Below are 13,912 nucleotides of genomic sequence, written 5' to 3'. Positions count from 1 at the left end.
AAAGTAATATTTTATAATTGAAAAGATTTTTTTATTAGAAAAGTAATATGTAAATAATTTATTTGGTTCAAATACAAAGTTTAAGATTTTATTTGACAAAAAAATTAAATTTGACTTATTTAAATTTTAATGAATAAATCAGTTAATAAAAATTTAGAATATTAACATAACAAAACTTTATATTTAAAAAAAAATGTCTTCAAATAAAAATTATCTCAATCTTTTATTGAAAGTTCAAATATAACCAATTTAATTTTTCATCAAATAAAATTTTAAAGTTTAAATAACTTCTCACTTAATAAAATAAATATTTTTAATAATAAAATATTTTTTTTATAATTTAAAATTATTTACTTTTAAATAAAATTTTAAAATAAAATACAAGAAAAATATTAAATAATTTTAATATTTAAAATGACAAAAAGCAATATTTTATCACTGAAAAAAAAATAAATAATATACTAAGTTTCAAAAAAAAATAAAAATATAATTATAAATTTTTATTAAATAAATAATCAATAATTTTATCATTAATATTTAAATCGATCAGTAATTTATTTTAATAATTTTTTTTATAATTTAATCAATAAATTTATTATTATTTTTTATTTTCTTATAATATTTAAAATTTCATTTTACTTTACAAATATCTTTTATATTTAGTAATGTTTGAAATATTTAAAAAAATTAGTCATTAAAAATATTTTGATTAAATGCAATATTAAAACATTTTCAAAGATAATACTTATTTTTAAAAAATATATAATTATTTTCTGTATTTTAATATCTGTATAAATATCATTAAATTTTATTTATATAAATTTTAATATTTTTTATTTTTTAAAATCACAATCAAACACTATAAAATAAATTATTTTTGCACTCAAATTAATTTGGCGGGGAGTGAATCTAAATAAATTTAAAAAATTTTAAATTTTTTAATTTCTAATTAAAAAAATAAGTTACGTTTAAGAAAATATTTTCTATAAAGATACTTCTATATATAAATTAATTTTTGAAAATAAATAAACAGAAATATTTGGTAGAATATATATATATATATAGCCACGTATGACAATATTGCGTGACGTATTAGGCTTTTAAAATATTTTAACCAAGCCGGTAGCTTATCTTGTACCACGTAGTAGTGAAGGCTGAATCGATATTAACTAGGTATCGTTTGTTGTGGCCTTGATCTAGTGTGCATATTTTCATGCATGAAAAATGCATCACACTCTGTTATATTGACAAAATAAATTACTCAATTATTGGAATTTATATAAAAATTAATTATAATATACTTATTTATGCCGTGAATTTATCTAGCGAGTCGTATTTTATTTTAATTTGATTTAATTTTTATTTTTAAAAATTTTTATTTTTTAATTTTATTTAATAAAAAAATTAATAAAATTAAACTAAATCGATTAATAAATAATAATATATTATTTTTAATAATATAACAAAATTTAAATTATAACTAATGATAATCGCTAGACTTCTCTTTATAAGAGTAAGACATGATTCTGAAGCAAGATAAGAGATTAAAGTCTCTCGAGCCGTATGCAAGTAGATCAGTCCATCAACGTGCGATTCAACCTTATAATTAAAAGTAAATAGGATTAACTAGGTATGTGGGGCTATTCATAAAAAATCTGATTCGGTCATGTGACACAAAAGATAAAAAAAGTGAATTCAGTCACTTTACAGCGCTGTCAATAGACACACCAGATAAATTAAATAGCTGTTTGGGATGGAAAAGGTGTAACGACCCGGAAACCGGACCGCTACCGGCGCTAGGATTCAGGTCGGCTTAAGGCCGCCGGAACCCGTAGCAAGCCAAACATACATCCTGTGAACCTGTTCAATCCCATACATGAACCAAAACATACATAAAAATTAAAACTTTTCTTTCATTTAAACATTTCTTTACCCAGCCTAGCCTGTGCAAGCATAACCATAACATAAACCCCTCATTGGAGTTCTCAACAAATACTCCAATGGGGTACATAACATATATCAGGCTTGGGTTACATAAACATCATAAAACATTTATCTCATGTATTCAAGGGATTACAACAGACTCTAGTCAAGCACACTATATAACTTACATTACATTACATAACATACTTTTACATTATGAATAAACCATGTCCACTTCTATGCTATTACAGAGACTTCTCTTACTCTTGCTGACTTCTCTATCTACACAGTACCTGCAAGACTGGGGTTAGGGGAGAGGGGTGAGCTAAAAAGCCCAGTGAGTAAAAAGTAAAAACATGATATTAATTCCTCCCTTTTTAGGTATTTTATTCTTAATTTTATTATTATTATCATTTGATTTAGTTCCACACTTTTTAGGTATATTATTATTCATTTTATTATTAACATTGAACAACTTAACTTTTACTTCACATGCTTTCATGAAATGCAACACATCACATTTAATCACATAAAGGATGGTATTGTCACCATTAGTCCTCACATCTCCAAGTGCCAGGGGCGTAGAATGGGCCTCGCTGGTCTTTCTCTTACATAACATACATATCATAACATTCCAAAGTGCCAGGGGCGTAGAATGGGCCTCGCTGGTCTTTCTCTTACATAGTGCCAGGGGCGTAGAATGGGCCTCACTGGTCTTCCATAACATATCATCATAACATAACATTAGAGGACTATGGATCACCCAATAACCATCCACATCAACATCAAATTATGCAATGCAACATATTCGTGAATTTCTAATGCAAACATCCTGAACATCACATGGCATTAATGATGCATGAGTATGCTATCAGATTCATTCATTTGTTCATTCATTCATTACTTAAAAACTTAGGGAATAATCCCACTCACCTGGTGACCGAAGCTTTAACGACGGACTCTGAAAGACTATCTCACAACCGGGGGTCTCGGGTCCTCGGGTCCGAACCTACACAGGTGGACTCAAATGAGGCACCAAACAACAAGAACATAACTCTAAACATACCCCCAAAAACTTCCTAAAAACACCTCAAAACATCCCTAGAAAACATGCAAGAAAAGGCTGGGAAGGGCACTTTCGGCGGCACCTTCGGCGGCCGGAAGTCCCTCCAGAGCCGAAAGTCAGGCAGGTTCGGCGGCACCTTCGGCGGCCGAAACTCCCAGACAGAGACGAAACTCATGCATGTTCGGCGGCACCTTCGGCGGCCGAAAGTCTCGGACAGAGCCGAAACTCAAACTTTCGGGGGCAGGCTTCGGCAGCCTAAAGCTGCCTCCCACGCTGGTTCGGCGGCCGAAAGTACCTTCGGCTGCCGAACCTGGTTTCTGCCAAAGGGCAGAAACTTGGTTCCTCTTGCCCAAAACAACCCCCTACACAACCAATCATGCATAAACCTATTCTACAACAATCATACTCAAGCATACAAACTCCTAGGGGCCTCCAACAAGCTTAAACCCCAACTACAACACACAAGCAAGCCACATTGCACATAAACACACATTAAACCATGGATTTTTCATAAAAACTCATCAAGCCTACTCATGCATTTCTACCCCAAAAACTTGCATAAAACTTACTTAAAACACATATAGAACTAGAGATCGGCTCTTACCTCTTGAAGATCGAGAGAGAAACGATCCTAGCTCGAAGATGGGGAGATTCGAGTTCTTGAACCTCAAAGCTCCAAAACTTGCTTAAACTTTAAAACTCTTCAAAAACAAGATGTAACTTGTTAAGATCTAAAGGATTTGAGGGAAAACACTTAAAATGATCATAGGAGGGCTAAAGCTTACCGTCGGCCGAAATGGGAGAGAAAACCTCGCCTGTTTCGGTCACGGGGTCTCTTATAGGGCAGGTTCTGTCACCTTTCGGCGGCCTAACGTGCCCCCACATCTCATGCATGTTCGGCGGCCGAACATGAGGTTCGGCGGCCGAACCTTGAGTCTTTCAAACAAGGCTTTCGGAGGCCTAAAGCGCTCCCAAAACCCCACCATGTTCGGCGGCCGAACCTCACTTTCGGCGGCCGAACCTGGCAAAGCCTCCTTTGGTCTTTTTCATTCAAAAACTCAATTTCCTTTTTGTTTAAAACATAAAATACATTAAAAACATTTCATAAAACATGGTTTTACCCTTCTAGAGGTTTCCGACATCCGAGATTCCACCGGACGGTAGGAATTCCGATACCGGAGTCTAGCCGGGTATTACATTCTTCCCCCCTTAAGAACATTCGTCCCCGAATGTTCACCAAACAACACATAACATGGCAAACATATAACATACATACTAAGCACATCAACACATAGGGATCTAACCTTAAAAGAGCTGAGGGTACTGCTGGAGCATAGACTCCCGTGTCTCCCAAGTGCACTCTTCCAAGTTGTGGTGGTTCCACAGGACTTTCACCATCGGGATTTCCTTGTTTCTTAACTTTCTGATCTGCGTGTCCATGATCCGTACTGGCTGTTCAACATAGGTGAGATCCTCTTGGACCTCCACATCAGGCTCACTAAGAACCTTGCTCGGATCTGACACAAACTTCCTCAACATCGAAACATGGAAGACCGGATGGATTCTTGCCATTGAAGCAGGTAAATCTAGCTTGTACGACACATTCCCAATCTTTTGCAAGATTTCAAAGGGTCCGATGTATCGTGGGGCTAGTTTACCTTTCTTCCCGAAGCGAACCACTCCCTTCATTGGAGACACCTTGAGCAATACCAGATCCCCCTCCTGAAACTCTAACTGCCTTCTGCGGTAGTCTGTATAACTCTTCTGCCTGCTTGCAGCAGTCTTGATTCTTTCTCTGATTATGGGTACCACCCTGCTGGTAATCTCTACTAGCTCAGGCCCTGCCAAGGCCTTCTCTCCAACTTCCTCCCAGCAAACAGGTGATCTGCACTTCCTTCCGTACAAAGCTTCATATGGAGCCATCCCGATGCTAGCATGATGGCTGTTATTGTAGGCAAACTCCACCAAAGGTAGATGCTGCCTCCAAGAACCGCCAAAGTCCAGCACACACATTCTGAGCATATCCTCGATAGTCTGGATGGTCCTTTCTGACTGTCCATCAGTCTGGGGGTGGAAGGCAGTACTGAAATCCAACCTAGTACCCATGGCATTCTGCAGACTCCGCCAAAACCTGGAGGTGAACTGGGGCCCTCTATCTGACACTATCGAAACGGGAACCCCATGCAGCCTGACGATCTCGTCCACATACACCTGCGCCAACTTGTCCACAGAATAGCCACTCCTGACAGGAATGAAGTGAGCAGATTTGGTGAGTCTGTCCACAATCACCCATATGGAGTCCACTCTGTTGGACGCCGCTGGTAACCCTACTACGAAGTCCATAGCTATATTTTCCCATTTCCATTCTGGAATAGGTAGCGGGTTAAGCATTCCAGCTGGCTTCTGATGTTCCAGCTTCACCCTCTGACACACTTCGCAGGCTGACACGAACTGTGCCACTTCTTTCTTCATTGCTGGCCACCAATAAACCTTTTTCAAATCTTGATACATCTTGGTGGCTCCGGGGTGAATGCTGTATCTTGCATTATGAGCCTCTCTCATAATGTCTCCTTTTAGCCCTATGTCGTCTGGTACACATAATCGACTCCCATAGCGGAGGATCCCTTTACTGTCGAATCTGAACTCACTATCATTGCCTGACTGAACAGTCCTGGCAATCTTCACTAACTCGGGGTCCTCATGCTGTTTCTGAGCAACTTGCTCAAGGAACACGGGTGTCACTTTCATCTGAGCCAACAAGGCACCTGTACCCGACAACTCTAACTGTAGCCCTTCTTCGATGAGCTTGTAGAACTCCTTTACTACTGGTCTTCGTTCTGCCGTGATGTGGGATAGACTGCCGAGTGATTTCCGGCTTAAGGCATCAGCTACTACATTAGCCTTACCCGGATGATACTGGATTTTGCAATCGTAGTCACTGAGCAGTTCTACCCATCTTCTCTGTCTCAAATTCAAATCTCTTTGACTCAGGATGTGCTGCAGGCTCTTATGATCTGTAAAGATCTCACATTTTACCCCATAGAGGTAGTGCCTCCACATCTTGAGTGCAAAGATTACTGCTGCCATCTCAAGGTCATGTGTGGGGTAATTCAACTCATGCTTCTTCAGCTGCCTAGAAGCATAAGCAATCACCCTCTCATTCTGCATCAGTACACATCCCAGTCCCACACGGGACGCATCACAAAAGACTGTAAAGTCCTCATCACCAGATGGCAGAGCTAAAACTGGTGCTGAAGTCAACCTCTTCTTAAGTTCTTCAAAACTCTCTTCGCACTGGTCGGTCCACAGAAATTTCTGATTCTTCCTGGTTAACCTGGTCAGAGGAGCTGCTATCTTTGAGAAGTCCTGAACGAACCTCCTGTAGTAACCAGCCAAACCCAAGAAACTTCTAATCTCTGTCACTGAAGTGGGTCTAGGCCAGTTAGCCACAGTTTCTGTCTTCTTGGGGTCCACCTCAATACCATTCTCTGACACTACATGCCCCAAGAACGAAATGCTCCTCAGCCAGAATTCACATTTAGAGAACTTGGCATACAAGCCATGTTCCCTCAAAGTCTGCAAGACCAACCGCAGATGATGGGCATGCTCTTCTGCATTCCTGGAATACACTAAGATATCATCTATGAAGACAATAACGAAGTGATCCAGGTATTGGCTAAATACTCTGTTCATGAGATCCATGAATGCTGCAGGGGCGTTTGTTAACCCGAACGGCATCACTAGGAACTCATAGTGCCCATATCTGGTTCTGAAAGCTGTCTTCGGCACGTCCTCATCTCTGATCCTCAGCTGATGATACCCAGATCTCAGATCTATTTTGGAGAAACAACCTGCTCCTGCTAGCTGGTCGAATAGATCATCGATCCTAGGCAACGGGTACTTGTTCTTGGTAGTGACCTTGTTCAACTGTCTGTAGTCGATACAAAGTCTAAGGGATCCATCCTTCTTTTTCACGAACAACACTGGAGCACCCCAGGGTGAGGTACTCGGTCGGATGAAACCCTTATCTACCAGCTCCTGCAACTGTTCTTTAAGCTCTTTCAGCTCTGCTGGCGCCATCCTGTAGGGAGGGATAGAGATCGGTCTGGTTCCTGGCATCAATTCTATCTCGAACTCTATCTCCCTAGGAGGCGGTAAACCTGGCAGTTCGTCTGGGAAGACATCTAAGAACTCTCTAACCACAGGCACTGAGGCGGGCTCTCTGACATCTCTGTCTAGCTCTCTCACATGAGCTAGATAACCCTGACAACCCCTCCTGAGCAGCCTACGAGCCTGTAGGGCTGATATCAAACCTCTAGGTGTACTCCCCCTGTCTCCTCTAAAGACAACCTCTGACCCATCCTGACATCTGAACTTAACTACCTTGTCTCTGCAATCCAAGGTAGCACCATGGGTAGATAGCCAATCCATCCCTAGAATGACGTCAAAATCTGTCAAGTCTAGAACCACAAGGTCGGCGGATAGGCATCTTCCCTCTATGAAAACTGGACTGTACTGGCAGACTGACTCCGCCACTGACGGGTCACACTTGGGTCCACTAACCCATAGGGGACACTCTAACCCAGAGACCATCAAACCCAACCTCTCGACCGCTCTCGGAGAAACAAAAGAATGGGATGCACCCGGGTCCATTAAGGCATAAGCATCTGAACAACCAATGATGATATTACCTGACACCACGGTGTTGGATGCGTTTGCCTCCTGCTGTGTCATAGTGAAGATCCGTGCTGGAGCTGACGGACCTTCCCCTCTGTAAGCTGATGAAGAAGAGGCTGACCCTCTCCCTCGGCCTCTGCCACTGGCCTGTGTCGCGGCTGAAGCTGCTGGCTGTGCCACACTACCCGAAGTAGTCTGCTGGGGCCGTGCCATAGGAACTGCTCTAGGACACTCCATGGACATGTGTCCCTCCTGCCCACACCTGTAGCAGGCTGTTGTCCCAAAACGGCATACCCCTCTGTGTAGCTTACCACACCGTGCACACACTGCATTATCAGCACCAGAGCTTGAGCCACTTCCTAGTCCCAGACCTGATTTGATCTTGCTCCAGAACTTATTCTTCTTTGGTTTCTTAGTGGTACTGCTCCACTTCTTACTAGCTGAACTCAAGGATGAAGGATCTATCCTTCCCCCACCTGGGGTCTTAGAACCAGAAGGTTGTGCCACTGACTGTTTAACTTTTCCCTCTATTACGGCACTAGCCTCCATTCTCCTGGCCATGTCTATAATGGCATGGAAACTTTCTCTATCGGCTGACTGAATCAAAGAGGAATACCTGGAATTGAGCCTCATGGTATACCTCCTCGACTTCTTCGAATCTGTGTCCAGATGTTGCCCAGCAAACGGCAACAACTCTAAGAATCTATCGGTGTACTCATCGACACCCATCTCATCTGTCTGTTTCAGCTGTTCAAACTCAATCATCTTCAACTCCCTTGAACTGTCAGGGAAAGCCCAACCTGCGAACTCAGTCGCGAACTCCTCCCATGAAAGATTGTCCACCCTCGGTTTCACATAGCCCTTGAACCATTCACGGGCCTTTTTGCATTTCAGGGTGAAACCAGCCATCTGAATGGCTCTGCTGTCATCAGCACCTATCTCATCTGTAATTGTTTTGACCTTCTCCAGGTACACAAACGGATCATCACCTGTATCAAACTGGGGAGCACCCAACTTCATGTAGTCGGTCATCTTGGCCTTGCTCCCTCTAGATGAGGTAGGTTGAGGTCTTTGGGTTTCTGGAACTGTGGGTTCTGCTGGTGGTGGTGGTGCGACATCCCCTGGGATAGGGTTTGCCGTGCCTGGATGGAAGGATGGAGGTGGGTACATAGGGTACTGTGGATACTGTGGGTAGAAAGGTGGGTATGGCATGTGAGAAGGGTAATGATTAAAACTGGGGTAATCCGATGTACTTCCCATCGAATACCCGGGGTATGGTGAAAAAGGTGGGTACTGGGGTGGTAGAACAAACCCCGAGGCCTGAGTGCCTCCCTGAGACTCACCCATGCCCTCTTCTGGCATGTTTACACCAAGGTTACCGTCCCTCCTCTGCTCCACATCCATCTCTTCTTCTCCATCAACTGACATTCTTTCCTGAACTGTACCCCTTACTGATCTGCTTCTACCCAGATCCAAGGACCTTCTAGGGTCCCTCACTGTTCTGTCTCTGTTGGACCTGCTTGACATTGCCCTTGGCAATGCTGGAGGACGGGCGCTCGTGCCCTCATCCTCCGGTGGTACTCTAGTCAATCTAGCTGATCGACGAGTTCCTCGCATTCTGTTTACTGAAAAACAGCACAGATAACAAAACATTAGCATCAGATGGTTCATGTGGAAACACATGAACCCACATCATATACACATCATAATCATAGCATATCTCATGGCATACATACTTGCATTCTAGACAGGACTCTACATCCTATCCTAGTGGACATGATTTCCTATTGTGCTTGACCTTTCTATAACATCTATGAGCCCGACACTCTAGGTCCGACCATATGAACCTAGGGCTCTGATACCATTTTGTAACGACCCGGAAACCGGACCGCTACCGGCGCTAGGATTCAGGTCGGCTTAAGGCCGCCGGAACCCGTAGCAAGCCAAACATACATCCTGTGAACCTGTTCAATCCCATACATGAACCAAAACATACATAAAAATTAAAACTTTTCTTTCATTTAAACATTTCTTTACCCAGCCTAGCCTGTGCAAGCATAACCATAACATAAACCCCTCATTGGAGTTCTCAACAAATACTCCAATGGGGTACATAACATATATCAGGCTTGGGTTACATAAACATCATAAAACATTTATCTCATGTATTCAAGGGATTACAACAGACTCTAGTCAAGCACACTATATAACTTACATTACATTACATAACATACTTTTACATTATGAATAAACCATGTCCACTTCTATGCTATTACAGAGACTTCTCTTACTCTTGCTGACTTCTCTATCTACACAGTACCTGCAAGACTGGGGTTAGGGGAGAGGGGTGAGCTAAAAAGCCCAGTGAGTAAAAAGTAAAAACATGATATTAATTCCTCCCTTTTTAGGTATTTTATTCTTAATTTTATTATTATTATCATTTGATTTAGTTCCACACTTTTTAGGTATATTATTATTCATTTTATTATTAACATTGAACAACTTAACTTTTACTTCACATGCTTTCATGAAATGCAACACATCACATTTAATCACATAAAGGATGGTATTGTCACCATTAGTCCTCACATCTCCAAGTGCCAGGGGCGTAGAATGGGCCTCGCTGGTCTTTCTCTTACATAACATACATATCATAACATTCCAAAGTGCCAGGGGCGTAGAATGGGCCTCGCTGGTCTTTCTCTTACATAGTGCCAGGGGCGTAGAATGGGCCTCACTGGTCTTCCATAACATATCATCATAACATAACATTAGAGGACTATGGATCACCCAATAACCATCCACATCAACATCAAATTATGCAATGCAACATATTCGTGAATTTCTAATGCAAACATCCTGAACATCACATGGCATTAATGATGCATGAGTATGCTATCAGATTCATTCATTTGTTCATTCATTCATTACTTAAAAACTTAGGGAATAATCCCACTCACCTGGTGACCGAAGCTTTAACGACGGACTCTGAAAGACTATCTCACAACCGGGGGTCTCGGGTCCTCGGGTCCGAACCTACACAGGTGGACTCAAATGAGGCACCAAACAACAAGAACATAACTCTAAACATACCCCCAAAAACTTCCTAAAAACACCTCAAAACATCCCTAGAAAACATGCAAGAAAAGGCTGGGAAGGGCACTTTCGGCGGCACCTTCGGCGGCCGGAAGTCCCTCCAGAGCCGAAAGTCAGGCAGGTTCGGCGGCACCTTCGGCGGCCGAAACTCCCAGACAGAGACGAAACTCATGCATGTTCGGCGGCACCTTCGGCGGCCGAAAGTCTCGGACAGAGCCGAAACTCAAACTTTCGGGGGCAGGCTTCGGCAGCCTAAAGCTGCCTCCCACGCTGGTTCGGCGGCCGAAAGTACCTTCGGCTGCCGAACCTGGTTTCTGCCAAAGGGCAGAAACTTGGTTCCTCTTGCCCAAAACAACCCCCTACACAACCAATCATGCATAAACCTATTCTACAACAATCATACTCAAGCATACAAACTCCTAGGGGCCTCCAACAAGCTTAAACCCCAACTACAACACACAAGCAAGCCACATTGCACATAAACACACATTAAACCATGGATTTTTCATAAAAACTCATCAAGCCTACTCATGCATTTCTACCCCAAAAACTTGCATAAAACTTACTTAAAACACATATAGAACTAGAGATCGGCTCTTACCTCTTGAAGATCGAGAGAGAAACGATCCTAGCTCGAAGATGGGGAGATTCGAGTTCTTGAACCTCAAAGCTCCAAAACTTGCTTAAACTTTAAAACTCTTCAAAAACAAGATGTAACTTGTTAAGATCTAAAGGATTTGAGGGAAAACACTTAAAATGATCATAGGAGGGCTAAAGCTTACCGTCGGCCGAAATGGGAGAGAAAACCTCGCCTGTTTCGGTCACGGGGTCTCTTATAGGGCAGGTTCTGTCACCTTTCGGCGGCCTAACGTGCCCCCACATCTCATGCATGTTCGGCGGCCGAACATGAGGTTCGGCGGCCGAACCTTGAGTCTTTCAAACAAGGCTTTCGGAGGACTAAAGCGCTCCCAAAACCCCACCATGTTCGGCGGCCGAACCTCACTTTCGGCGGCCGAACCTGGCAAAGCCTCCTTTGGTCTTTTTCATTCAAAAACTCAATTTCCTTTTTGTTTAAAACATAAAATACATTAAAAACATTTCATAAAACATGGTTTTACCCTTCTAGAGGTTTCCGACATCCGAGATTCCACCGGACGGTAGGAATTCCGATACCGGAGTCTAGCCGGGTATTACAAAAGGACTCTGACACGTTCGTATATACGGATCTGAATAATAGAAATAAATAATATTGTAGTAAAATTAAAAAAAATAAAAAATTCAACCGATCAAACCGAATTAAACTAAATCAAAATTGATGGACTTGATTTAAATTAATTTAATTTTATTTAATCATATTATCTCATACTAAAAGAAAATTATATATAACACTAACACAGCATGATACCGCACTACACAGGCTGCTCTATTTATTTTATAATGTATGATTTTATATTAAAGTTTAATTTTTCGATGTATAAAAGAATCATGTTATTTAGTAAAAATTTTAATTAATTTAAGGGTTGAATATAAGAATAATTAAATATATGAATGTTATTTTCAAACCATCATTAATGAAATCAACTAATTATACATTAATCAATCAGCATCATATCTCTTTCTGTGACTAAAAAATCTTAATATCCGATCTACTTTCTGATTATTTATGAGAAATAATTTAATTTTAAAAAAATATTTTAATATAAAATTGAAAATTGAACGTATTATTTAGTAAATATTTTAATAATAATTTAAAAATAAATATAAATTTTTAATATTTCTTACGCAAATTTGAATTTTTGGCAAATGTTATCTATAAAATGATATGAAATACAAAGAACTTATATCTCTCTTTCTCAAAATGGCCACGGAGTCAAACGTCCTGTCGAGTTGCATAATCGATGCAAGCTTTGACATGGACGAAGCTCTGACTTTGCATCCAAATTTTGGGCATCAAATCGCAGTATCAGATTCTCTCGTTGCTAATTTGCCGATAGTTTCTGGCGACGGTGGGATTTGTTCGGTTTGTATGGAGGGCTTTCAATTGGGAATAGGTGGAAAACGAGTCCCCTGTGGCCACGTGCACCATGCAGCTTGTCTTTCATCCTGGTTCTCCAACAACAACTCTTGCCCTCTCTGCCGATTCAACATCTCCATTGCCAAATGAGAATAAGTTTTCTTTTAACTTGTGTATTTAGTTATGGTTGAAGAGTTTGATTTGCTCATATTTCTAGAATAAAACTAATGTATTTTCCGGAATTTGGGAAGTGAGAAATGCTGGAAAGTTGCTAAAATCACCCATTTGCTTTTCCTTTACGTAGCTTTCAAGTGATTCATATAATGTTATTGATGCTTGCAATGGTAGCCTTCCTCTATGTATTCAGCTTTCGGGGAAGTTTTCTCTTTGGTATCTTTTTCTTTTATTAGGAGGATGGCGATGAGGGAGATGTAAGTATTTGGCTCCTCTTCTCCCCTGTCTCGCTTCGCTCCACTTCTCTCTTTTCACTTCTCTCATCTCTCTTCTTACTACAAATATTACGATAAAAAATTCAACGAGTTAACTTCGAATAATTTGTTTTCTCAAAAAAGAAAAAAAAAAAATATATATATATATATATAGCTGATGTGATGTATGCCATTCATTAGTTGTTGAGATTACGACGTTCGTTTGCGGCCAATAAATGGCCGCCTTTAACTGTCACCGCCAAAACAGTATCAAATAATTTAAAATAAGTGAAAAGAACATTTAAAAAGTTTGATTTAATAAAATATAGTGTTGTTTAATTGAAATAATTAAAAACTAAAAAAATTATAATTTAGTAACATAAATTATTTAATCTCTTTATTTTTAAAAATATATTAAATTAATTTTTAACTTTTCAAATTGTTAATTATTTTGTTACTTTTATAAATAGTAGGAAAAAAATATTTATGCTTTAAAAATTAAATTTAGAAACTATATTTTGTGAAATTGTAAAAACTAAACAACTGTGATTTTTAAATTATACAAATTAATATTTATATTTTAAATTATAAAATTTAATTACAGTGAAGAGTATTTTAATTATTTTAAATATTTTTAACAACTTTAATTAAATAATCAGCGGGTTAAAAATATAAACTAATGATAATATGAATTATCTAATATATTTT

General features: G+C 39.9%; 1 protein-coding gene across 1 annotated transcript; it reads left to right on the top strand.

The window, feature by feature from the left end:
- The first annotated feature begins 12,620 nt into the window (after window positions 1–12,620).
- Window positions 12,621–12,926, top strand: LOC122723212 (E3 ubiquitin-protein ligase RING1-like). Its single transcript, XM_043954744.1, has one exon. It carries the CDS (start codon window positions 12,621–12,623, stop codon window positions 12,924–12,926), a length of 306 nt encoding a protein of 101 aa, XP_043810679.1.
- The last annotated feature ends 986 nt before the right edge of the window (window positions 12,927–13,912 follow it).

This window comes from Manihot esculenta, chromosome 3, assembly GCF_001659605.2.
Source record: "Manihot esculenta cultivar AM560-2 chromosome 3, M.esculenta_v8, whole genome shotgun sequence".
Taxonomy (NCBI): domain Eukaryota; kingdom Viridiplantae; phylum Streptophyta; class Magnoliopsida; order Malpighiales; family Euphorbiaceae; genus Manihot; species Manihot esculenta.
Note: the sequence above shows the minus strand (reverse complement) of the source record. Positions and strands in the feature narration are given on the sequence as shown.

Bases quoted from the DNA above. Each gene is read 5' to 3' on its own strand.
- LOC122723212 (XM_043954744.1), top strand. From the start codon at position 12,621: ATGGCCACGGAGTCAAACGTCCTGTCGAGTTGCATAATCGATGCAAGC.